This window comes from Periplaneta americana, chromosome 6, assembly GCF_040183065.1.
Source record: "Periplaneta americana isolate PAMFEO1 chromosome 6, P.americana_PAMFEO1_priV1, whole genome shotgun sequence".
NCBI lineage: Eukaryota > Metazoa > Arthropoda > Insecta > Blattodea > Blattidae > Periplaneta > Periplaneta americana.
This window is the reverse complement of record NC_091122.1, coordinates 17,443,454-17,470,494: the sequence shown is the minus strand read 5'-3', so window position 1 is coordinate 17,470,494 and position 27,041 is coordinate 17,443,454. Positions and strand designations below refer to the sequence as shown.

Genomic DNA, 27,041 nt, shown 5'->3' with positions numbered 1-27,041 from the left:
AGTGAAAATGGTGGTGCAGGAATGGTTGTCATCTCAGAATGGCTGACTTCAATGAGGAGTGTCTACAGATACTTATCTCTCACTATGACAAATGTTTCAGTAACAACAGCAACTACATAGAAAAGTAGGTAAGTGTATGTAGCATGTGAGAAAAGATAAAGTACCCAAAGCGTTTCGTAGTTAATATTTTATTGCAAAACAGTCCTTCCTTTAAAAACAACCCTCGTAGTATTATTTTGCTATATGAAACTGAGTAGACAGGAAATTTACGTCTAAAGTTTTCCCTAGTTCTGCCACACAATTTCTTCCATATGTTCATTTTCAAACTGTGTATACTTTCACACACTAATAGAAAAAACTGAACTTATTATAGTCATAACGCTGTTATTCCCGGTGTGACTCCTCCTCTTTGCTTACGTCTTAGGAAGTAAAGGCTCTATAAAGTCTAGATAGGTAGTATCGTTCGCCATTTTTGTTCTTTCGTTGCCGAACTACCAGACAAGGAATCTATTTGTCACATCGTTAAACATTATCATGTTAGCTCCTATGATAGTAAATCAAACACACTATAATTCAGCAAATAATTTAGCGGCAAATAACGTCTTCGTGTGCTTTCTCTGAACGCCAACGAAAGAGCCAAAATGGCGGGCGATTATATTAAGTATTTATCGAGCCTTAAGAAATGAATAACGTCTTCCTCAGTGAATCACAAGATGCACACGTTTAAATGTAGCCGACCTGCAATGCGATTGGCTGCCGGAAATTAGAGCGGCGGGACTATACATAGAAAAGTAGGTAAGTGTATGTAGCATGTGAGAAAAAGATAAAGTACCCAAAGCGTTTCGTAGTTAATATTTTATTGCAAAACAGTCCTTTCTTTACAAACAACCCTCGTAGTATTATTTTGCTCTATGAAACTGAGTAGACAGGAAATTTACGTCTAAAGTTTTCCCTAGTTCTGCCACACAATTTCTTCCATATGTGCATTTTCAAACTGTGTATACTTTCACACACTGAATATGTAACCATTGGAAAATACAACACACACTAATAGAAAAAACTGAACTTATGAGTGGCTGACTCACTGCGTACCTTTACTTCCAGTTTTCAAGGACAAACCGACACAGCTAACATCTGGAGTAATCACCCTCAAACTGCAATTGTGACTCTGAATTTGTAGGAAATAACGAGGCTATACAATATGAAAGCATTTATGTCTTACTTAAGTAACACAATTGCAAGAACAAAGGCATCACTATCAGGGTCACTACAAGAATTTGAGGAAGAAGCGAGAAAGCTTGGTTTGGAAATAAATGAAAGAAAACAAAGTATATGAAAACATCCAGAAGAGAGGTACAGAAGCAGGACAATGTGGTCTTTCATCACCATAATTTTGAAAATTGTACAAGTTTTAAATATTTAGGTACAATGATTACAAACAATAATGATATATCCTCAGAAATAAAGACAAGAATAATGGCCGGTAATAGGTGCCTGTTTGCGCTTGGAAAACTATTTAAACTCGGTTCATTATCCGGATCTGCAAAGAAAATAATTTATAAAACTATTCTAAGACCAGTGGTTACATATGCTAGCGAAGCTTGGGTTTTAACAATAAATAATGAAAATATGCTAGCAGTTTGGGAAAGAAAAGTCCTGAGAAAGATATATGGTCCTCATTTTGAAAATGGTCAGTTTAGAAGTAGAACAAATAAAGAACTAATGGAATTGTATGGAGAGCTGAGTATAGTTTCCTTCATTAAGAAAGGCAGACTTAGATGGTTGGGACATCTTGAACGTATGCCAGAAGGCCGATTACCTAAACGGGCATTATATGGACACCCAGGAGGATTAAGGAAGAGAGGAAGACCAAGGCTGAGGTGGCTTCAGGATGTGGAGGATGATCTGCGGAGAGTTGGATGCAAGAGATGGAGACAACGGGCTCAAGATAGAGATGAATGGTTTCTACTGATTAAGGAAGCCCAGGCCTTTCATGGGCTGTAGTGCTAATGATGAATGAATGAATAAGTAACACAATAATACACACTTCACTTTAGAGGTACTACAGATGGTAGGCTACTAAAGAATTCCCCTGAACCTTCACAGGCTCTGATAATATAACACAGTTTACTGTATATAGGAATTTAATGTGGGAAAATGAATTATTTATAAATACTATGTTCTGCAGTAGAATTTTATATAGGAAAATGTTAAAGAACTAAAAATACATCGAAATGCACAATTTTATTTTCTTAATAGGTTCAGAGAAATTAATTAAAATTCGGAAATGTAACTAAATTTGCTTTATTTAACATTTTACATATTGTTTCTTTTACAGTGGGCCTATAGTATATTGCAATACATGTGTGGTAAGTGCATCATAACAGAATTGAGGAAAAAGTTAAAAAACGAGTTAAACCAGGTGCCTTGTTTTTTCAGTTTCTGAGAGTCTGTTATGCACTTAACGCATGTGTATTGCATACTGTTTTTTGCACAATGTATATTATATTTAATGGCTTTAATTTATAGGATATATAAACTGAAAATATGGATTGCACATATGCTTATATGAGGTCATGACCTCCAAAATTGACTTGATTCGTGATGGTCTTGAACTGTTTTTTGTTTTTGTATGAACATTGACATAAAAATCCTCACAATTTTACTTACATCACTCTTGTTACCATAGCAATCACTTGAATGCGATCTGATCAACTTACAGACATTAAAACGGCAATAGTAATTTATTACAACTGGCACCATCATGCAAAAAGTTATTTTTTATTATTTAATATCGAGTTTCAGGGGGCTGTGCAAAAAATGAAAATAATACGAATTACAATAGATATTTAAAAAAATGAAATAGTTACTGCATGTCCAGGTATTTTTAGCCCTTCATTTTCCCTGTGAAACATCCAAGAAGATAGTATTTACAAATAATTGATTTCCCATGTTAAATCTGTTATAGACTACATAGTATACAAGGTGAGTAAAAAGTAAGATATAATATTGTTTGTGGTTTTCCTATTTTAATTTTATGAAGAAGCTTGTTTTTAATTTATAAAGTGTGTGCCAATGAGCCTATTTTTTAATGTCCCATGTAATTATTTTCAATTTTTGGATGCAGATCATTCCATAGGGGTGTACAGTAAGTGGATTTGGACATACTTAGAATTAAACAAACAAAATTTGATAACACAATCTCAAGGGAAAAAATGGAACCCTCTGCATCATAATCCACAGTTAATTCCCGATTTTCGTGCTGCATTTAGATTGGCAACAGGCCATGATTGTTTGGCCAAACACCTGTTGAGAGTTGATGTATGGAGTTGTGTTGAAAATACGTTGTGAGTTGGTTGAAATGTATGGAGAAATTCGGACTTTACTTTCTTTTTTTTTTTATTGAATATAATCTTTAGTTTTTTATTTAAGTCCAGTTTTTGTTTTGCAGTTTGTTCAATGAGTTCGTGATAGGGTAAATAAAGTAATCTAAAATTACCTTTATTACATTTAACAGAATTAAACTCATAGAATTGGAATATATCAGTCCCCTAACTGCCCATTGTGCAACTCAAACCAAGAAATGGATTCGGAACACCTCAAAATCTGTGCTTCAGTGGCTGGCCATGATAATATCTTTGAAAAATATTGGAGTGCAAGAGGTCAAATGACTTTATTGTCAAACGCCTGGCATTAGAAAACAACAACATAGTGATTTTTCCTTACGTTATCTTTCTGTCTTTCAATATTCTGCCTGAAGGCTGAGCTAAGCTGTTGCCTAATTTCTGTTCTTTCAAGCACTGATAAATCTAGGCAAGCATCCTTATGAGCAATTGATTACCCATACTTCTTAATTTTCTGTGTCAAAGGACTTAAATCTGACACACTAGTGGATGTCCAGCTCATATCTTTACCCTTAGCAAATAGGCATGGGAAACAAAATAATATATATATTTGTAGATTCACAACTGCAAATCCAGCTGTTTCTTTCATATATTTTAACATTAAAAGCCCTGCAAAATGTCCTACCTCAGCTTCTTTGTGCTTGCTTTAAATCAAGTTAGGTAACATCCTTCCAAGCTCCTTTATTTTATGCTTATCTTCCAAGATTAAAACTGAAAAATTTGTTTGTAAAAGATATTGAACACTATTCATTTTCTTTGGAAATGAACACTGATCACACTCAAGGTGAGTATATAAAGACTAAAACACCAAGAACGACCATTCTTATGTTTCTGCCATAGCATGTCGGCTGTCTCACTATTAGGTCACTGGACAGCTGGGCTCAACACAGTGTGCAGTGCGCTGTTCTTTTTACCAATGCATGCACATGTTTCCCTTCCAGCATTCCTCCCTTACGTTTCACCCCGCACGCAAGTCCAGAAGCTGGCTCGGCAAGGTTCAGAGGAGAAATTGAACCTCTTAAGCATGTATTCAATCTCTGCAATTCAAAATACATCAGAGCCGCAAGTAAACTTATTAAAGATGAGCAAGAAACAAAGAATGATAGTGTCAATTATAAATAAATTTATTTAAACAATGAAATTGTTTTTACTGTGGGTTCTCTGAACCATTGAACACACAGGACACACCGCCACTGAGCCTATATTTAACATGACATACTTAATGGGTAAATAATTAAAATCAGATTGTTTTCTTATAATTGTCTAATCCTTGTAGTCCACTGTTGTTCAAATTCAAACTTCTGTTTTTTTTTCTTCAGTTTGTTTTATGTCATATTTTTTGAGTTAACATTTAGTAGCAGGGGCGAATGCTAGTCACGATAGTTAGGCTTGCTCTTTTATTCACAGGGGAAGATGGGAGGATATAATAATTCATAATTAATAAAAATAATCAGACCCACATAATTTATTTTATAATTATGAAATCATTATGAGTCATGGATCATATTCGCTTATCAGATGTAGAAGTTCCATATAATATAACAAACATGGCCAACAAAACAGTTTATTTAGTTTTTTCGACCCTGCCAACCAATGCACATTGTTGTATTGAGCTGCACTGAACGAGCGCACATATTCTCTATAATGTCTGTCTTCTCTTGAATAGTCCTTCGGGAAAATGGATTTAATAATAAGGTTTCAATGACACACAATTCCGAACTCATTGCAATACTTCAAATTAATGTTTAAGAATTAATAATACATGCAGCAGCTAACATATGCATTCCGCTCATACAATTACATTGCATTCGCAAATCACAGCACATTCCCGCTGTCAATACTGCTCTGTGTAACGTTAAATAGTCGTTGGTGTAGCTCTCGGACCAGAGCTTCAAACAACACATAACAGAAGCATGTGCGCCTAGGACGGACTAAGGAGGAAGGCACCTGCGCGCGCATCATATTCTCGCTATTTCTATGTCTTTCCTGTAGTTCCAAGAAACGAGCAAGCGTTGCGGTATGCAACCTGCGGATGGTATTACGCCTATACATTATTCCAAAAATCAAAATAAATTTTAATATACGTAACGCCATTTTGAGAAATATACATTCTACGAAAATATCGGGCTTGCGCAGCAAGCGTAGCATGCCCGGAGAAATCGCCCCTGTTTAGTAGTAACTTGCTATGCCAAGAGAAGAATCACTTTATTGAGTATCTATATTAAGTTGTTCTACTTGTAAAAGTGTAGCAAGAACATTGCTGTTAACTTAAAATGAATCCAAGCGTAAAACGTGATCCAGTCTGGAGAGAAATAAAAATTATTCAGTTTTTCCCACTTCAAGTGGAAAAGGCATGAAAGCTAAATACAATTCATATGGTTTAGAAATGCAGAGATTAGTTGCTACAATGAAGTTATATATTCAATAATGTAACAGCATAAAAGATATATAAAGAAAAAAATTAAGTTAGGCCTATTTCAATGTCTGACAGTGAAAATCAAAATTTTGAGACAGGTCCAGTAGTTGCACCTTCAATATCAAAACAAAAGAGATCATTAGTTACGGATCACCTATCCACTTAGAGACTATCTATAAAAGCTACTGACTTTTTAAAGCGATGGATCTCTATAATTTATAATTTTTATATTTTCAGTCCTATGAAACTGAAATTTTTGTCACATTACAGGTAATATGGGCATGCATCATACTAACAATTTTCGTTATGATATCTCAATTTTTAAATTATAAATTTCTTATTGCATTAATTTACGTCATATAAATATTCGTCTAATTTTTCATAATTCATTATTATTTTTCCTTAAAAACATTTTCCTTTATTCCTAATACATGAGTAAGGAAAGTGATGTATATTTGCATTTAGAAAGCTAGATGTTTAGGAAAAAAATTTGACATTCTTGTGTTTAATTTTTAGTTATTATTATTTTTTTTACTATTACAACTTACATAATTGATGATCACAACATTTTAATGAGTACAATAAAAGGATATGTCATTTTATTTATAAAATATTTATGAATTTCTTTGCAAAATTTCAGGCCATTTGAAGAAAAACTTTATTCACTACAGTACGATATTTTGAAGTTTAAAATATCCCTGCCAGAAATCAGAAAGTTCAGAAAATGACTTTTAAATAAAAATACGCACAACACAATATGTATTCACCTTAAAGCTGCCCTGCTGCATATATTACGGCTTAAGTGACATAGGGGTGAGCAAACTACAGGTTATGAAAGGTGTATCATAAAACTAATTTTTGGAACAATCAAAACGATCAACGAAACTTTCATTTTTTGAAGATTTTTTTCACTATTTTCACCTATTCATTGCCTTAAAGAAGTGATGTAATAAATTTTGTCGAACATTTTTGTGATGCCTTCATGTTTTACATAAAAGTATTAGAAATTATCTAAAATTGTATTTGTGCATTTTCTTTCCCGTCCCTTATCCAGTAACCTACTGTTGTGTACTGTCACTCTTGACGTAAATGTATGAAGTATCATAAACAACAATTTAATATCACTTAAAGCTTATTATTAGCCATTCACACTGTTTCACATTGGTTTCGTTTTGATTGTTAAAAAATATGAATTGCGCACCTACATTTATCATGCTTAATTTTGTAAAGTTATAAGAATTTTTAGACCATTAGAATATCACTAAATTAGAGAATATTACAATATATAGCTTTTGGTTGTAGCACAATTGTCTTATAATGCCTATCAATATTCTGCAAACCTGCAATAAAACTAGTATTATATCTCCGGAAACTTGTCCAAAATAAATTTATTTCTGGAACCCTGGATATAACATTTTAAGGTCCACACCTGTGCGTCTAGCCGCGAAACCAGGTGGCCCGGGTTCGAATCCCGGTCGGGGCAAGTTGCCTGGTTGAGGTTTTTTCCGGGGTTTTCCCTCAATTCAACACGAGCAAATGCTGGGTAACTTTCGGTGCTGGACCCCGGACTCATTTCACTGGCATTATCACCTTCATTTCATTCAGATGCTAAATAACCTAGATGTTGATACAGCGTCGTAAAATAACCCAATAAAATTAAACATTTTAAGCTTATTGTTCATTTGGGTCAGTTATTAGTATTTTTAACCAGATATCTGAAAAATAATTTAATTGTTGCAACTTTAGCTACATTCTTGACATAAGAAAAGAGTGTATGTAACAGTGCTAAATATAAAGGTTTTCTGTAATATTGTAAGAAGCAAATAGGTTTGTTTTTCTACCAGATGATGAGAATATTCAATGTCTTGTGCAGCTTGAGGGACAGCTCACGTTTGCTGACAACAGATCAACACAGTCAGCTGCGTGTGTACAGGGCGCCGCTCTGGCATCTCGAAACTGTGATTCAGCATCCACATCGTCAGTTCCAGCATCTCACACCTATTAAGGTAATTGGTATCTGTTAGAAACATTTTAACTGGACAGATTACTGATCCTAGGCCAGAAGGAGCTGTACTTTTAAAAATAAAGGTTTGTGTGTTATGAGGCTTTCACACTGATGTACTCAGAAAGAGATTTTTGGATATTTCATCGTGTTCTGAAATATAATATCTCCAACGTTTTGTAATTACAGGTTACATCATCAGGGAAAAGTAGTACGACACTCAAATAAAATTTATTATTATCCTGTTTATCATTATTCACTGATACAAAATATGTCAAGATACATGTTGTATCAAATGAAATACCGGTACATCAAGTTTTTACAAATCACATTTTTCCTTAACCTGTTTCCACCTAATGTAAATTTTTAAAAGTTGCTATATACATATTTTCCAGAAATTAACATTACTATCATCCCAGTTAAATTTTGCATCTTACAGTTCATACTGGTAACTGATATGTACACAAACGAGTCAGTAACTTACAAATGGAATTAGCAACCTACCTTTCTGAATGAGGCGCATAAAGCTGTCACCACTAGATGACAGTATTATCCAGGTTTCAAGGTTATAGTGTGTGTACAAGCGAAACAAAGAAGCATTATTTGCAAGATAGCCAAAACCTCTGCATACCATTGTTGAGCAGCTGTCTGTTAGTGATTTTTATGGGCAGAAGGTCTGGCAACAAAGTTTATTAATAAAGAAATACTATCCGTGTATTGTAAGCATTGTCTGTCATTGGGCGCAAAAATTCTCTGATGGGCAGGCAAGTATTTAACACTGAGTCAGTCGACCAGTAGAGATTGTCATGGAGGCAAAAGTGCAACAAGTTGGCAACTTGATCAGAACAGACAGGATGAAGGGGAAGATATGCTATTCTGGATAGTCATAGGTGATGAGTCTTGGGTGCATCATTACCAGACTGAGACATGTGCATTAATGCTTGGATCAAGTCGCCAATGGTACACTCGTGCAGAGGTGCCGCCATTTTGCAACTGATGCTTCTGTGTTTCACTTATGCATACATTGATAATACTGTCATCTAGCAGTGATAGCTTTAGGTGTCTCATTCAAAAATTATGATCGTTACTTCAGTTTGTAACTCACTTATTTGCTCTCCCTCATAACACATACACATAATGCTTGCTTACTTACTTGTGGCTTTTAAGGAACCTGGAGGTTCATTGCCACCCTCACATAAGCCCGCCATCGGTCCCTATCCTGAGCAAGATTAATCCAGTCCCTCAACCGACTAATAGCATGCATTTCCCATATTTATTCTGTGTTTAATTTCCTCCCGAGTATCATTTATATTTGTTACTGTTGCTCCAAGATATTTGAATTTTTCCACCTCTTCGAAGGATAAATCTCCAATTTTTATATTTCCATTTCGTACAATATTCTGGTCACGAGACATAATCATATACTTTGTTTTTTTGGGATTTACTTTCAAACCTATCTTTTTACTTGCTTCAAGTAAAATTCCCGTGTTTTCCTAAATCGTTTGTGGATTTTCTCCTAATATGGTCATGTCATCCGCATAAACAAGGACCTGATGTAACCTGTTCAATTCCAAACCCTCTCTGTTATTCTGGACTTTCCTAATATCATATTCTAGAGCAAAGTTAAAAAGTAAAGGTGATAGTGCATCTCCTTGCTTTAGTCCGCAGTGAATTGGAAAAGCATCTGACAGATTCTGGCCTATATGGACTCCGCTGTACGTTTCATTGAGACAGATTTTAATTAATCGAACTAATTTGTTGGGAATACCAAATTCAATAAGAATATTATTTAAAACTTCTCTCATAACCGAGTCATATGCCTTTTTGAAATCTATGAATAACTGATGTACTGTACCCTTATACTCCCATTTTTTCTCCAATATCTATCGAATACAAAAAATCTGATCAATAATGGATCTATTACGCCTAATACCACGCTGATGATCCCCAATACACATAATGCTTACTATTGATAATAAATTCTTGGGTCCACACCTGTGGAGTAATGGTTAGTGTGTCTGGCCGCGAAACCAGGTGGCCCGTGTTCGAATCCCAGTTGGGGCAAGTTACCTAGTTAAGACTTATGAGCAAATGCTGGGTAACTATCGGTGCTGGATGCCAGACTCATTTCACCAGCATTATCACCTTCATCTCATTCAGACGCTAAATAACCTAAACAGTGTCGTAAAATAACCTATAAAAAATAAATTCTTGCCCTTGGATAGAATAATATGAATTAATTAAGACATTCATTACATGCATACGTACATACATAGTTAAAAGAAAGGATAATAAAAATTGAGGTTAGTAAAATGGCGTAGTTAAGACCTATTAATATGTGCAGATGATACTAATTACAATACATTAGAACAATTCGAATTCGAAATATACAGATAGAAAAACACATGCATCATACATCCCCAACACACAACTAAATTTCATAACGTACACCCTATTTGACACAATTCTAGCAGTCATAAACGCACCTTATCAAAGGCACCAAAAAGAAGAAACCGAAAACAAGCATAGGACCTTATTAGGAACCTGAAGATGATGGATATTAAGCCGAAACTAGTCATTAACTAAGGTAAAATTGTATAATAATTTCAATTAACACAGGAAAACTGTTTATATAACAAATTCATTAAATCATAAAATTATAGTTCAGTTATACACATGTTCCTTAATAATTGTAAGCTTTTTATAGTGCTGCTATTATATGAAGTCCTTTACCATTACCAATCTTTTGCAAAAACTGTTTCTTGCAGGCCACTTGGCATCCTCTGGAAGATGTCATAGTAGTAGGGCGATATCCAGACAAGTCATTTCCAGGGTATGTGCCTGGAGAACTACGAACAATTGACTTCTATGATGCGGAGACAGGCGCCTACCAGTACGGGCTGACACAGCAAGGCATCATTGGCATTATCAGTCTTAACAGGTTCAACATTCTGGGAGACACGCTGGCTTCTGGAATGGGTAAGTGTTGCAGGTTGTCGGCCTCCTCTTATGCCTACTACTACTCCCTTCCATCATCTTTTTTTGCCTCCTCTGCATTTTCTATTCCTCTATTTTCTCCTTTATCTCTTCTTTTCCACTGCTCCTTATTATCTGTTTTATTCTTAGCGATTTTTCTTCTTATTCTTCTACTGTTACTCCAGTTCTTCACCCATTTCTCTTCACCTCTTCTTTCCTTTTCTGCTTATTCTCTCTTTTTTGTAGCCACTTTCTTTTTTTTTCTTATTCTTTTCCTTCATGACTCCTCCTCTCTCTCTCCACCTGTTAATCTTCTTTTCTTCTCCTTATCATGTAATTCAGGGCCGGGCATGAGAGCGGCTCAGTCTAGCCAGCCAGAGCTGCTCTTTCTCCGAAAGGGACTTCAATTCCAAGCCAGAGCAGAACGCTCACGCAATGGCGGACTCGCATTACAGCTACCTTCCCTGCATTAAGGTGTTCTAGTCATTCATTCTGTCAGTACATAATAGTTTATAAGGATATTACATCAATCCTTTGTACATTACAGAATTTATAACACACTTATTAATTTAATGAAAAAAAACTTTACTCTATGGACACACACAAATCATTAGGCTTATTTACATAACCCATAGGCACATACTGCAATCTCCTCACCACGGTTCTACGAGACAGGCGTATTGCTTCCACTTCCCCTACTTGCTGTGGACAGAGTTCATCTGCCAATATAATTAAACATCGCTTGATGAATTCACCTTCGTTGAATGTTTTCAATTCCTTTGCAATTTCGTGGAAAATGTTGTAGCTAATTCTCATAACCGATTCACTAAGTGCATTATTGTCATCCTGTTAATATATAATATAATATAATGTGATGCGATGCGATATATGATATGATATGATATAAGATATGATATGACCATAAATTAATACAACTTAAAGAAAATGTTTCTCAGGTACATTATATTAAAGTATCTATTCGATATTTATATTGCATTATAAGTTATTATAATACATTTAGTAATATATAATTTTAAATTATACAAATATTATGATATATCATAGTATAGTATATTACAGTTCATGATATATAATATGATATATTATATATATATATATATATATATATATATATCATAATACTTGTATAATTTAAAATTAAATATTACTAAATGTATAATAACTTATAATACAATGTAAATATCAAATAGATACTCTAATATAATGTACCTGAGAAACATTTTCTTTAAGTTGTCTTAATTTATGGCGTTCATTACCAACATATTTGTCATATTCAGTAGCATGTTATAAAGAATGTCGTTGGATATTGAACTTCTTAATCAGTTGGAGTGTTTTATGACAAATTAAACACTTTGCTGATCCACTGCTCTCTACCAAAAAGAACTCCTCCTCCCATGATACGTTAAAAGCATTGGGAGTAGCGGGACGCCATCATACTGCCATCATACTGCAGAGTCACCACTGCACTGACACTGAATGACGTACAGTATGCATACGTCACACCGCTCACAAGACCCGCTCTTTAAAGCACACAGCGCTCATTTCTCAGAATCACGTAATGTGCCCAGCCCTGATGTAATTTATCCTAAGCCACTCCCATTTTCTTAATACTCTAAAACAGCCATTTTCAGCTGGTGTGCCACGAATAGTCCACTGGTGTGCTGCGAGAAAAAGCAAATAGTAAAAGTTGTCGTAGTAACTTGGAAGAATAAAGGTGAAAAGAGTAGTAAAAAAGTGAGTCCGCAAGAGTCAACAATCAGCGAACAAGACACAAGTCAGCATTCAGTAGGCCTAAACTTATTCCCTCTAAAACCCTAAAAATTTCCCCCTGGTTGGGAATCACTGGTATAGATTATATGAGTGTGCCGAGGCATTTTAAATTACACCTTCGAAAAAAGTTGAAAATCGCTGCTCTAAAACCTTTGTTATATGTTTCGCATTTATTTGTTTTTCACACTTTTTTTTTAGGTTCTGGCAAAATTCCAATACTTTCAATGTTAATTTATTTCGGACATACAAATGCATGCTATACATACAGAATTAATATATACATGTAGTGGACAATCGTAATAGAAACTGAATGTGGCTTAAAAATTGGTAAGATCTGAAGTAGGTTGTAACATTGTTAAAATAAAAATAATGAAGTGATGGTTAGCTATTGCAATGAATGTTCTCGTGGTTGAGTAGAATGAGAGGATGTGTCTTTTGCTTTCAAAGAGGAGGCAGTTGAAGAGCAGATGGGGAACAGTCTAGTCTTCTTCATCACACACGCATTTTAAACTGTTTCATTCATTCATTCATTCATTCATTCATTCATTCATTCATTCATTCATTCATTCATTCATTCATTCATTCATTCATTCGTTCATTCATTTATTCATTCATTCGTTCATTCATTCATTCGTTCATTCATTCATTCATTCATTTATTTTATTTCATAGATCTTACATTAGCAATGAAGCTTTAAGATGTGGAACAAGTCAAAATTTTACAAGATTACAATTACAATTTTTACAAATTTTTACAGTTTTATAATTTAGTAATTTTCTACAATTTTTACAATTTTGTGCAATTTTTTACAATATTTTGGCGAGATGTAGTGAGATGAGGTGAGGTCCGAGGATTCGCCAAAATATTACCCGGCATTTGCCTTTTGGTTGGGGAAAACCTCGGAAAAACCCAACCAGGTAATCAAATCAAAGGGGTTGATGCCGAGGACTCGCCATAGACCATCCGGCTTCAGTCCCACGGCTGTGGAAAACCTCGGAAGAAACCAAAGACCAAAGGGGGATCCAACCCAAGCCCGAACGCAGCTCCGGATCAGCAGCCCAGCGAGTCTGCCGACTGAGCTACATCGATGGCTGTACTAAAAGTATACAATACATAGCCAATCAGATTATTAAATTTACAAACGCAAACGATCATTAATCAGTTGAGCTATATGTATAATATAAAACAAGTGAGTTAATTAAATTTAAGGCATAAACAATTCAACCAGTTGTGATATACAGAAATTGATAATACATATCATGCAAACTACTTCAAATTACAAACACAAATAATTTATCAATAGAAATATAGGCCTACAGATTACTATTCAATTTAAAGCATATACATTTCATCGGCCAAAACTATACAAATATATATAGTACAAAGTAAGCAGATTAATTTAATTTACAAGCATACTTTCATTAAGCTATACAAATTTGTGCAATTAATATCAAGTATATTAATTCAATTTATAATCATAAACAATTCATCAGTTGAGCTATACAGACTACTATACAATTTACAGCATATACAATTCATCAATTGAGCTATACAGACTACCATTCAATTTACAGTAGGCCTATATACAATTCATCATTAGAGCTACACAGACTAGTAATCATTTTAAAAGCATATACAATTCATCAGCCAAACTATATAAACATTCGTGACATTAAATTAATATGGTTTGAATTTTCTATGATAAAAATAAATTGAGTAACGATGAAGTTGGGTTGAGAGAATGAACATTTAACTCTGCAGGTTATGGTAGGAAAGAATAGGTTTCTTGTTGTACTCCTAGTCAAACTTTTGACCCAGCTGCCGTTCCAATTATCCACAATGTGTTGCTGAATCTTGGATTTGAATTATGATACATTATAAATTAATTGCACAAACTAAGTAACAGGTTGGATTCTTGTGGTTATTTGGATATGGCTCTTTTCTTCGCTAGCACATCAGCTTGCTCATTTCGTAGCAATCCAATGTGTTTTGTGTGACTGTTTATGATATTTTTGGTTACTTACTTATAAATGGCGTATTAATACTGCATTGTATTCATCTAACATAATTAGGAACGTTAAATTCAGTTGTTTGAGATAGGCAGGACATGCAGCACATACGAGTGAATCCAGAAATGCATACTGAGTGTTAGTTGGAAGACCTGAGGGAAAAAGAGCTTTGGGGAGGCTGAGACATAAATGGAAGAATAATATTAAAATGGATTTTAGGGAGGTGGGATATGATGCTAGGAAATGGATTAATCTTGGTCAGGATAGGGACCGATGAGGATGGCAATGAACCTCCAGGTACTTTGAAAGCCATTTACAGTAGCGTACAAATTAATCTGAACATGACATATTTTTACATTTTCTGTCATTGTTGGCCTCACAGCTGCTCATACCGCTGTAATTGATATCTGTAGTACGTGTAATTCCATTGTTGAAGGTCTGTCGTTATTATTTTTTTTATAATATGTGACATTTTGCCTGTCGTTTTGTTCTTATAAGCATTTCAGTTGTGTTGAAGACTTAATACTGCAATCCTGTGTACATTCTGTCGTCTTCACAAATGGATACAACTCCACGAAAACGGTCTAAAATTATAACATTAGCAGAGCATTCTTCTGTGACACAGAGGCAAATTGCTGCAGAATGTCACATCAGTTTGGCTACTGTTAATTCGATCATAAAACGATACAGGAAGACTGGATCCATCACACCCCAGAAAAAAGGAAACTGTGGCCGGAAAAGGAAGACTTCACCTGCAGATGATCGTTTAATCGTCAGGAAAAGTAAATTAAATCCTAGACTAACTGCTGTCGATTTAACCCGCGAGTTAATGGCTACCACTGGGGCGAATATTCACGTCACAACAGTGCGGCGTAGGCTTTTGGAAGCTGGATGAAGGGCTCGTAATCCTATTAAGAAGCAACTGCTAACCCCTGTTATGTGCAAAAAACTCTTAATGTGGGCAAAATTACATCAACACTGGACAGTGAATGACTGGAAGAATGTACTTTTTTCCGATGAATCTCATTTCGAGGTCCACGGCCACCGTGTTTCTTACGTACGGAAAGGATCCGAAAAAATAACAGCAGCTCATCTCCAACAAGCACCCAAATACCCCCCTAAAGTAATGTTTTGGGGTTGTTTTACACATGAAGGGCCTGGAGCATTAATACCTATCAAGGGAATGATGAATTCTGACAAATATATTCACTTATTGGAAACCAGAATCATACCCCAGCTGCAAAAATCATTTCCGGATGGCAGAAGTGTGTTCCAACAAGACCTGGCACCATGCCATACATCTCGAAAAACTACAGAATTCTTCAACAAGAAGAATATTCAGGTACTCCCCTGGCCAGGCAACTCACCCGACATCAACCCCATTGAGAACTTGTGGTCAATTTGCAAAAGAAGAATGCAAAAAATGGATTGTTCTACAAAGGAGAAGATGATTTCTGCCCTCATTGGTGTATGGTTTCGCGATGAAGAAATGAAGAATATTTGTGGGAAATTAGTGGAATCCATGCCAAATCGTCTCAGAGCTGTTATTAGGAACAAGGGAGGCCACATAGATTACTGAGGTATGTCTTAGATCCTTTTTTTTTATCCCGTTTGAGTGTTTTTGCATAAGTAATTACGTTGTTCGGATTAATTTGCATGCTACTGTATAAGTATCATCATCATCATCATCATCACCACCACCACCACCACCACCACCACCACCACCACCACCACCACCACCAAACCAGCATAATTCTTTGTTTATCTTAAGACAAAGTAACCACTAGCATTATTCAATACTTTCGAGGAATATATGATAAGAAATTCTGTAATGGCGAAATATCCTATCACAGTGGTTAACTGTTACTGCTGAATATTGTCATATATAGCCTACGATTGCATTATTTGTGTAGCAAAGCAATTTTAATATAGTGCATGCCAACATACTCCCTTTCTCCTCCAAGCCAAGTGGAATCAAATGTTATTACAATAATATAAGTAATTAATAATAATTACTGCAATTTATTGTGATAAGTTAACCATGAGGGAGAAAGGAACTGGCCACCCTGCCCCATTATCTCCTGGCTTAGTTGTCTCATAAGTGATGGCTTTTTGGTATCACTTGTGAGGTTCAGACCTGTCTTCGGACAGTTGACTAAACAGTAACAAGGTAACCATCACATTTTCATTAATTTACAAGATCTGAGAGATGACACCTGAAGGGAGAGAGAGACAAATATTTACGTACAAACAAATAAAGCAGGGGATCGAAAGTGAATTGCAGATACCCATCTGCCTGTGGGCAGCAAAATTCCGAAACATTCCTGACACAATGAAAGTGCATCCCGTCTCTCCACTAATTTGTGATCTCTGTGAACACTGCATATTTGTAGTATGATTGTAATAGTTTTTGTATAATTTGCACACATGGTAGAATGTGTCCCTGTCAAAATATTTGCCAGTTTACAATATTGTTTTATTAATTCAAATATTTTGTGTTGTGCAGGGTTTAACATTCTCATCTGGCGTCCAGACTGGGCTAATGACTTGAAGTGTGACCTCAGAGCACAGCTGCTGGACCGAAGACATGTAAACAAGCAAAAACAATGATAAGCTGTTTGGTGTACATATTTCATTCTGTGATTTTGCAGGTTACTAAAATGTGGCATTATGAGTACAAGCTTTTATACACATATTTGTTGTGGTTCACTTAAAGGATCTGTAAAATGATATTAGATCTGCTGTGTTGACAAATTTACAGTTCTCACTCATAATTCTGGTGCTAAAGAATAACATATAAGTTTTTGGGGAACAAAAAATGTATTGTAGATTACGTGTTTTGTATGTCAAATTGAGATTAACTAAACTTCGTTCCTCCATTACAGTTACAGACCAAGAATAAGACATTCTGATGATGACTGCAAGGTCACATGGTATGGCGTTCTCAAAACAAAGTGGCTTTGAAAACAGTACATAATTCTAATTTTATGAGTCCATGACAGTTTTAAAATTTGTTATTTTTGATTGATTGTTTGTGATTGAGGTTCTAGCTGATATGTACAGAACATCTATTATCAGGCCGTACATCTCACTTGATGATATGTGTCAGAGGAAGAACATTTATTTGTATAGGTACCATTAGTCCAACACTAAAGCCTGGTTCAGACGGTGCTAGTTTCTGTGATGGATTCCAAGGTGGCTGCACTGATGGGTGCCCTGCGTGCTCACTTGGTGGCTCCCATGTTGCCTACGGTGATGGTAGTTGTTCACACGGAGCTGGCTCTTTTCACAGTTCAAAATGGAAAATCATCTGCTGTGTCATCTGTTGCCGACACTCATGGTCAAAAAGAAACTAAACCGTGAGTGGAAAACAACTAAAGTCCTACATTAACAGTAGTAAATGTCGTAATAAAGTAATTATGCTATAAGTGCAAAACAGCTAAATTCCGATATTTAATTGTTGTTTCTTAGAAACTAAAGAATATAGAAAAAACAGGTTTAGTTGGAAAACAACGAACATGGCGACATGGTTTCAGTGGTGATATTATATGATCATCTTTGGATCCAGCCTGCAAACCATCACGAAAAATAGCAAGGAACCTACCCTCGAAATTCAGCAAGCTAGCCATCCAAGGAGCCACCAGAGCGCATTACTTTCGGCTAATGAGCACGCAGGCGACCCATCAGCACAGCCACCTTGGAATCCATCACAGAAACACGCACCATTTGAACCGGGCTGTAGAGTATCCACTTTTTACGCCAGAGACTTGCTTTCAAATCCTGATGAATTCCTGTGGTCTTTGTTGGACAAAGACGATATTTGAAACTGATTTTCTTGAGTTACACCAATTTCTTATGCTGCAGTTCCATAATTTCTGTCTTCTTAGTTACACCAGTTTCCCTTGCCGCTATTCCGTAATTTCTGTGTTCTTCTTCTTCTTCTTCTTCTTCTTCTTCTTCTGCTCCTCCTCCTCCTCCTCCTCCTCCTCTCCTCCTCCTCCTCCTCCTAGCAATGTTTCAACAAGAAATAATTGTGGTTTTTGGATTGTTATTTCTAGAAGGAAATGATTGATGGTGTGGTGATAATGATGATGGCGAAGCGTTGTTCAGTTATTGAGATATGAAACACGTAACTTCAAGAAATGTTTTGTCTTTATTTTATTTTAGTTGTTATAATTTTGTAGTTGAGCCTTAGTTGAAAAAGAATCTGTATACCAATATGAATTTCTGAAGGGTTAGAAGTTGGTTTGCGCGATAAAACTAGCTACTGTATTGGAATGTTCGACGTTGTTGCCAAGTCTCTGCTATGTCTCCAGATGGTTTTTCTCTTGCATGTCAAGATGTACAACATCAGGCTCAATAACTTGTTGTATAAGTGCCTATGAGGTGGTATGTCGTACTTAATCTGTAACTTTCACATTATTGTTGCGAATGTAAACTGTGACAAATATTTAGATATCTAGTTCATGCCTTAACATGAAACATCAAAGATCAGTATTGCAAACATTCAGTGTTACATTTTCTTTATGTTGATATACATGCTACTACTCCTGCACAGGCAGTTCTCACGATACGAAATGTTGTACCAGTACACAAAAGATTTGACATTTTGAATTAATTCTTTGTTTTCTTAATGACGTTTAATTTTCATTGACTATGATTTTAATGTTAATGGTCTCCATTTTCGGCCATTGAAATGCTGTTACTTCTGAAAATATATTGTCAGATCTATATCCAAGCCGTTGTATAGTCGCGATGCTGTTATTCCTGGCGTGACTCCTCCTCTTTGCTTACGTCTTAGGAAGTCAAGGCTCTGTAAAGTCTAGGTAGGTAGTATCGTTCGCCATTTTTGCTCTTTCGTTGCCGAGCTACCAGACGAGGGATCTATTTGCCACGCCATTAAACATTATCATGTCGTATCTCCTATGATAATAAATCAAACGCACTGTAATTCAGCAAATAATTGAGCGGCAAATAAAGTCCTCGTGTGCTTTCTGCGAACGCAAACGAAAGAGCCAAAATGGCGGGCGATTATATTAAGTATTTATCGAGCCTTAGGAAATTCAGCGAATCACAAGACGTACACGTTTAAATGTAGCTGACCTGTAATGTGATTGGCTACCAGAAATTAGAGCGACGGGACTATAACTATACACATTATGACTTTGCTTAATGTTAGTAGTGAGAGATATGAAATTGCCATAATGACCACTATACAACAGCTGATGCGCCCTGACTATTTAATGCTTTACATAAAGGATTATCATTCTCCGAACATCATCTTTATTTTTTTGCGACATTTTACAGCTGTGCTACAAATTATTTATTTATAACTCTAACACATACATTACGGATATGGTAGTAACATCATGTAGCAAACCGATAACACAGCTTAACTCTGGGTAAGAGCAGCTGCAGCTGTTAGGAAATGTTACTTTTTATTGATCCAGAAGGCTACTGCACAGCGTTCTTCAATTTTTTCATGGGAAAGGTTGTCATTGCAAATAATAACAGTCATGTGCATAGATAGGTACAACAGGTTGGATGTAGAACAAAAGTTTTCATGATAGTAATATTTTGCATCCGTTTTTATATCATCTACTATTTTATTGTTATGGAAAAAAAAAGGCATGGTTTGTAAGGCAACAATGGAATTTCATTTGAATAATAAACGGAAATGTAGCAGTTCATTTTTAGTGTTGCCTCAACAATCGACAGAATTTTACCGACTGCTTAATAGTCTTTGTTGTTAATTTGTGAGTTGCATAGAAATCTATACTAATAATAAATCTGTAAGCGAAATTTTTCTGGTAATTTTCGCTTTTTCAAAAATAATTGGTGTTAACATGTATAATTAATCATCCTGAAACCGAAAATCGCTTTTTTGACATTTTTGTTTGTTGTTGTTTTCTAATGCCAGGTGTTTGACAATAAAGTCATTTGACCTCTTGCATTCCAATATTTTTCAAAGATATTATCATGACTAGCCACTGAAGCACAGATTTTGAGGTGTTCCGAATCCATTTCTTGATTTGAGTTGCACAATGAGCAGTTAGGGGACTGATATATTCCAATTCTATGCAGGTGTTTGGCCAAACAATCATGGTCTGTTGCCAATCTAAATGCAGCTACAGACGATTTTCGTGGTAAATCGGGAATTAACTGTGGATTTTGATGCAGAGAGTTCCATTTTTTCCCTTGGGATTGAGTCATCAAATTTTGTTTGTTGAAGTCTAAGTATGTAGATTTAATAAATCTCTTCACAGAGTAATATGTAGATTTAGTAACAGGTCTGTAAGTAGCAGAGCTGCCCTTCTTTGCTAAAGCATCCGCATTCTCGTTTCCCAGGATTCCACAGTGGGATGGTATCCATTGGAATACAATTCTTTTATTGAGTGATATTAATTGAGAGAGCATTTTAGTTATTTCTGCTGTTTGAGATGAAGGTGTGTGTTTAGAGACGATTGATAGAATAGCTGCTTTGGAGTCTGACAATATAACTGCATTCCTAAATTTATTGATGTGGCATAGAAGATTCCTGAGACTTTCACTTATTGCAATGATTTCACATCAAAACTTGTTGTTCCATATCCAAGAGATCTATAAAGTGAGAAGAGTGAGAGTGTTTGTATGTATGTCTGTCTGTCTGTCTGTCTCTCTCTCTGGATGTTTGTTACCTTTTCACGCGATAATGGCTGAACTGATTTCGATGAAAATTGGAACATAAATTAAGTTCGTTGTAACTTAGATTTTAGGCTATATGGCATTCAAAATAATTTATTTAAAAGGGAGGTTATAAGGGGACCTGAATTAAATAAACCGAAATATCTCGCTTATTGATTTTTGTGAAAAATGTTACATAACAAACATTTCTTTAAAAATGATTTGCGATAAATTTTATTCCAGGAAAAATTTTGATAGGACTGATATTTAAGTCTATCTGTATGTCTGTCTGTCTGTCTGTCTGTCTGTCTGTCTGGATGTTTGTTACCTTTTCACGCGATAATGGCTGAACGAATTTCGATGAAAATTGGAACATAAATTAAGTTCGTTGTAACTTAGATTTTAGGCTATATGGCATTCAAAATAATTTATTTAAAAGGGGGGTTATAAGGGGGTCTGAATTAAATAAACCGAAATATCTCGCTTATTATTGATTTTTGTGAAAAATGTTACATAACAAAAGGTTCTTTAAAAATGATTTCCGATAAGTTTTATTCCAGGCAAAAGTTTGATAGGACTGATATTTAAGGATATACAAGAGTTTTAAAATAACAATACAATACATTTCCACCACCTCCTCAGATTATAGTGTCGTTCCGTAACTGCTATGTGCAAAATATTAAATTTTTTAGTAGGAAGGAAACCAAATTCATTCATTCTATGGCAGTAGTGCATAGGAGATCGTGAATTCTTATATTTTTACACAATCAACTCTATTAATTTGGAGTGATTTATTAAAGGATGCATTCAAGACTAATTTAGAAAAATGTTAAATGAATTATATTTGCACCAAACAAGTGGTCTCTGGACCAAAATGATAGCATTTTAATTATTTAAATACAATTTAAATTAAGTAGCATATTAAACGATTTATTCTTCTATCAAACACGAATGTTCCCTGGATCCAATGTTCTATTTTAATTATGTAATTGCTTTATATTTATTTCTAATAAGTGCAGCGGAGTGCACGGGTACAGCTAGTAACAAAATAAATTAGAAGAAAAATTAATCTGCAGGATTAATATGGAGAAGAAACGCTTGTATACATTGTGGAATATGAATTGTAGTTTGTAATATATGCTGAAAAACATGTCAGAATTCTACTTCAGGACACAACTGACAGAAAAAAACCATACGGTCGTGATGTTTACAGCATTGCTTACGTAATAGGTACAAGCTGGCATATAGCTCACAAAATATAGCTCTCAGTTAGTTCCTACATAATGCCAGTTCAGCCACTAGGAGCAGTGTTTTGTGTCACAGAATCGTAGTAGAACACTTGAATGACATTGACATGAAACATTTAAAGGACTTACTGTTGGTTATTAAATGCTTCGTGCAGTACTTAAGGATAATGGATGCCATATCCCAACATCTGTGTCTGAAATGTGTTAAAATAAATGTTTACTGGTATGTCATTCTTTGTATTAAAAGATATGGTACCAATATTGCAGCTGAACTGAGGCACTGTCTTCTCTGTACTTGAATTCATATAGCAAACATTTTCAAAAATAAATGAAAGAAACTTAGTACATTTTACATGCACACGAATTGTGTCATTCTAGATGAAACAATATTTTCCTTTCGGCATTATTATTGATTTTAAAGACGTAGTTTTGGAACGGTTAGGTTTTACAGGGAGAAAGTAATGGATTAGCTTGCATTTTATTTTCTTTTTCCATTGCTGATGATGAATATAAAAACTATGCAATGTTTCCAAAATAATTGCATCTATCTTATTCTGAAGATTAACAAAAAAGAAGGATGCAATAAGTATATCCTGATCATTAGGGTCGTTACAAATGACTAATAGTCACCTAGATTTAACCATTTCCAACGGCTTCAATGTGAAGACTATTCTCGCACTCTAATTTTTTATTCAGCTGAAGACCGAAATAGATCCAACCTTCGAAATGTTTTAAAATTCTTATATAGGTTCTATGAGATTGAATGGTGGGGTTTCATGATGTTACTGTGAAGTGTGTAGTCTGTATAATTCAACGTTTCTCAAACTTTTCTGAAGTGGGGACCACTTTTTAAGTCAGAACAGTTCCGCGCACCATCTTACTTCTGTTCCCTTCAAAAGCAAATTTATCATTTTTGTAGCATATTTTAACACCAGTATACTTATATTTTAAAATAGAATTAAATAATTATAATACTTCTCTAATTATATTTTTATAGCCAATCACAAATAACTTATAACAAATTCTGTGCATTGTTGATTCATTGCTTGCCTGGTAGCAGTTAGTTGTTTGAAATCCTTCTTATGTGGTACACGCAGTAGTTGTCCATGTTTCTGTTAAATAGTACCCATTATAAATAATGGAAAACTGGCTTTGATCCAGATCTTTGAAAAGAAAGGAACATCATGATACGCTTCATTTAGGCAGTGCCAATAGTTCAGAAGCTGTGTGTGAAGAAATATATTAATATCAGTGATTATATGCCATTAAAGAAATATCTAGTCCTAGTGGTAGCTATTCAAAGAAAAAAACTTTCGTAAATATGGCAAGAGTTATTTGGAATTCGAATTTATTTGGTGTGGCAATGAGAGTGAACCAAAACCTCGGTGCGTTGTTTGTTACGAAATGCTTTCAAATGAGTGTATGAAACCCGCGAAATTGAAACTGCACTTAGAGATGAAACACGCAAGTGTAAAAAGTAAACCTGTCGGATTTTAAAATAGGCGGAGTCTAAAATTTCTTATATCGTCGTCTGGAAAAACAAATAAAAAAATTAATGCAGAAACATGCCCGATTTTCAACAAGTAAAGATGCTATTTGGCTCGTTCTATTATTGGTGTACGACGTACTGTACGTGCCCATTTCAATGTTCATACTGGGTGTCGGCAAAACTATTAAGAAAGTCATCAATACATGAAAATGTTCGGTGCTTTGGTCCTCTGTTGTGAATTCGGGTGGTCCCTGGCTGGGTTACAGAAGCGACGCCAGATATGCAGGAGAAGATGGCGAGAAACGCCACGTTCATAGTTCATAGTGCTTTAAATCCCTCTTTTGTTGCTGAGAGTAGAGTGGGTAGGGTAAGAAATTTCATAAAATATTAGTACTGGGAGAAAAATTTAAAGACAATTGCCATGTGTCATTTCCAAACTCTGAGATTTTCAGCTATAGTTTAATACGCAATTCATTTGAATTTTATTTTTTCCTTCTGTCGTTTTTGAAGGACCACAAGGGCAGACCTCGAGGACCACAGGTGGTCCGGGGACCATAGTTTGAGAAACGCTGGTATAATTGATTGAAAGTGTATTTATTTAATTCGGTAATTCAAAAAGATTCTGAACAACATTAGTACTTTTAAATATGTGCACCATTAACAGTATGACACATGTCACTAACAATATGGCAAGAATGTCTGGAGTAACACTTGCAATTGCTTCTCTGATTTCTTCCTTGAGGACGAGAAGATACAGAGTATTTTCACTACAAATCTTAGTTTTTACGTAATTCCAGAGGAAGAAGCCTAATGGGGTAAGATCAAGGACTTCATGTGGGCCATGGGATGGCTGCATTTCTGCCGATCCATTGCTCTGAAAATCGACAGTTTAACTCTTGCACAGTATTTGCAAAATGGTGAGATGCTCCATCTTATTGAAAGATTATTTGAAACCCAGAGTCTTTCATTTGCTCGATTTGAAGGAAGAGAAAGTTCTCTAGCGTGTCCATATATCCAATGTGGTTGATATTGGTTTCAGTAAAGAAAAAGGGCCCAAAAATCTGGTTGTGCATCAAGCTGCATCAAATCTAATTTCTCAATGCACTTATTTCAACATTTATAAATTTAACAAAAATGGCTTGTTTATTATGACAACAATAACAATGACAGGAAATAAAAACACATGAACGCAATCTTTTTGAATTAGTGAATTAACAAGAAAAATTATAAATTTAACAACAGTGACTTTATCATGACGACAAAAAATGACAGGCATTCTTTTTGAGTTACTGAATTAAATAAAATCATTTTCAATCCACATAGTACATACTTCATACTAATCTCGGAACCCCACCATTCATTCTCGTAGACCTATTATTCATCACCAGCAATGGAAAAAGTTTAACAACTTCGCCTAAAAATTACATTCTGTATATGGTAAAACTGACGATTGAATGTACAGGCAGCAATTGGAGGAATTTTCTAGTTAATTTAATGTTAATTGATTCAGTTTTCTTATTATTAAAATTTCAACCTTTCGATTTATTTATATTTTGTTTTATCGATTTTAAAAACTCACTTAGTATCTTAAGAATATGTTACATTTGTCAAATGCTGTAAAACTAACCATCGTTAAAAATTATTATAATTAAACATATTGCATCTTTTCAATACTAAAAATATTTAATTAGATATTTCGAGTGTTATTGTTTTATATTTAGGTACATTTTTCGAAATTTAATTATAGATAAAAATGTGAGATGTACAGTATTAATCAAAATGTGACTGCAAACTTACACGTACATTATTATGACATGATGTAAGAAAATGGCGGGTGACTCATGCTTGCATGGTTTCTGGTGAGTGCATATGGTTATTTCTCCAGCACTTCTACAACACATAACAATACTAACAATAAATGTTCAATAATTTGGATTTACTATGCCCACAGTCATTCCTGAAAATGGCCTGCAATCTTTCACCAATCTCATCTAATTTTTTTCTGTAAGAACACTACGTTTTCTGTTTGATTTTCGATTGTTCACTGAGCCTGTTCCTTTAAATCTTTTAACGAGTCTTCTAATTGTTTCGGCAGAAGGACAGGTCTGTTTGGAAACTTTATTCGAAATTGACGTCTTGTTTTTGCACACGACCTTCTGCCTTTTATGTATGTGTTGTAGATATAAACGTTCATGCAATGAGAATTTGTTGGTAGGCATTACTTAAATACACAATAATCACTAAACTTTATACTTTAACTTTGTACACTTGAAGAATGAAGACTTTTGTAATATGACTTGTGACTACAGCGAATGACATATGGTGACTGAGCCCATGCATCGCAGACAATGCAGGGAACGAGCCACCAGTAACCCACCATTTTCTCACATATAATAATGTCTCTGTATGTTTATGTATAATGTGTTTAATTTGATATTAGTGCTCACTACGAGTACAGTGTTTTTGCTTTTGCACAGTGAGTGACCACTAGTGTCAGAACTGCCTGTGTCAAAGCATGTATATTTTTAACCATGTTATCTCGGTAGTGAATAGTCTCATTGAGAGTTGTGGATTTGATCTCAGGCTGGAATAAAAAATAATTAATTATCTTTGCTCTGTACTGTACTTATGGATTCAGATTACAGGGTTCTTTATTTTATTGTCATGGTGCAGTACTTAATAGCTAGAGAGAGCATTTTGCTGTTGATCTACAACATTCTAACAAATGTAATTCCATATTGGAATTGCTAAATTGTTTCTGTTTCAGAAAAACTGAGAAAGAAAACTATCATTTCTTTCCATGAATCTGTAATTTAACTCCATTTTGTGTTATATTGTTGTTCTCATGATATATGTTTATCATATATTGTACAATGTGAATATGGAAATACAGATTAAACTTTATGTATAAGCGTATGTCTTTAAAGAGTGATATATTTTTTTTTCTAATATTATATCAAACATTATAAAGAGAATATCATTCCATAACAGTCCTTTGATATCTAAGTCCAGAGGATCCAGGTTCAATTTCCAGCACAGAAGTT

At 34.9% G+C, this 27,041-nt stretch overlaps 1 protein-coding gene across 1 annotated transcript in view; it reads left to right on the top strand.

Moving 5' to 3' along the window:
• Positions 1-26,908, top strand: part of LOC138701066 (DNA damage-binding protein 2-like) — a 55,727-nt gene extending 28,819 nt beyond the window's left edge. Inside the window, exons 6-8 of the mRNA XM_069827617.1 lie at positions 7,694-7,826; positions 10,591-10,801; positions 17,105-26,908. Coding sequence (XP_069683718.1) covers positions 7,694-7,826; positions 10,591-10,801; positions 17,105-17,208 — 448 coding nt within the window. The 3' untranslated portion in view covers positions 17,209-26,908. The remainder of the gene's footprint in view (positions 1-7,693; positions 7,827-10,590; positions 10,802-17,104) is intronic.
• Positions 26,909-27,041: the final 133 nt, after the last annotated feature.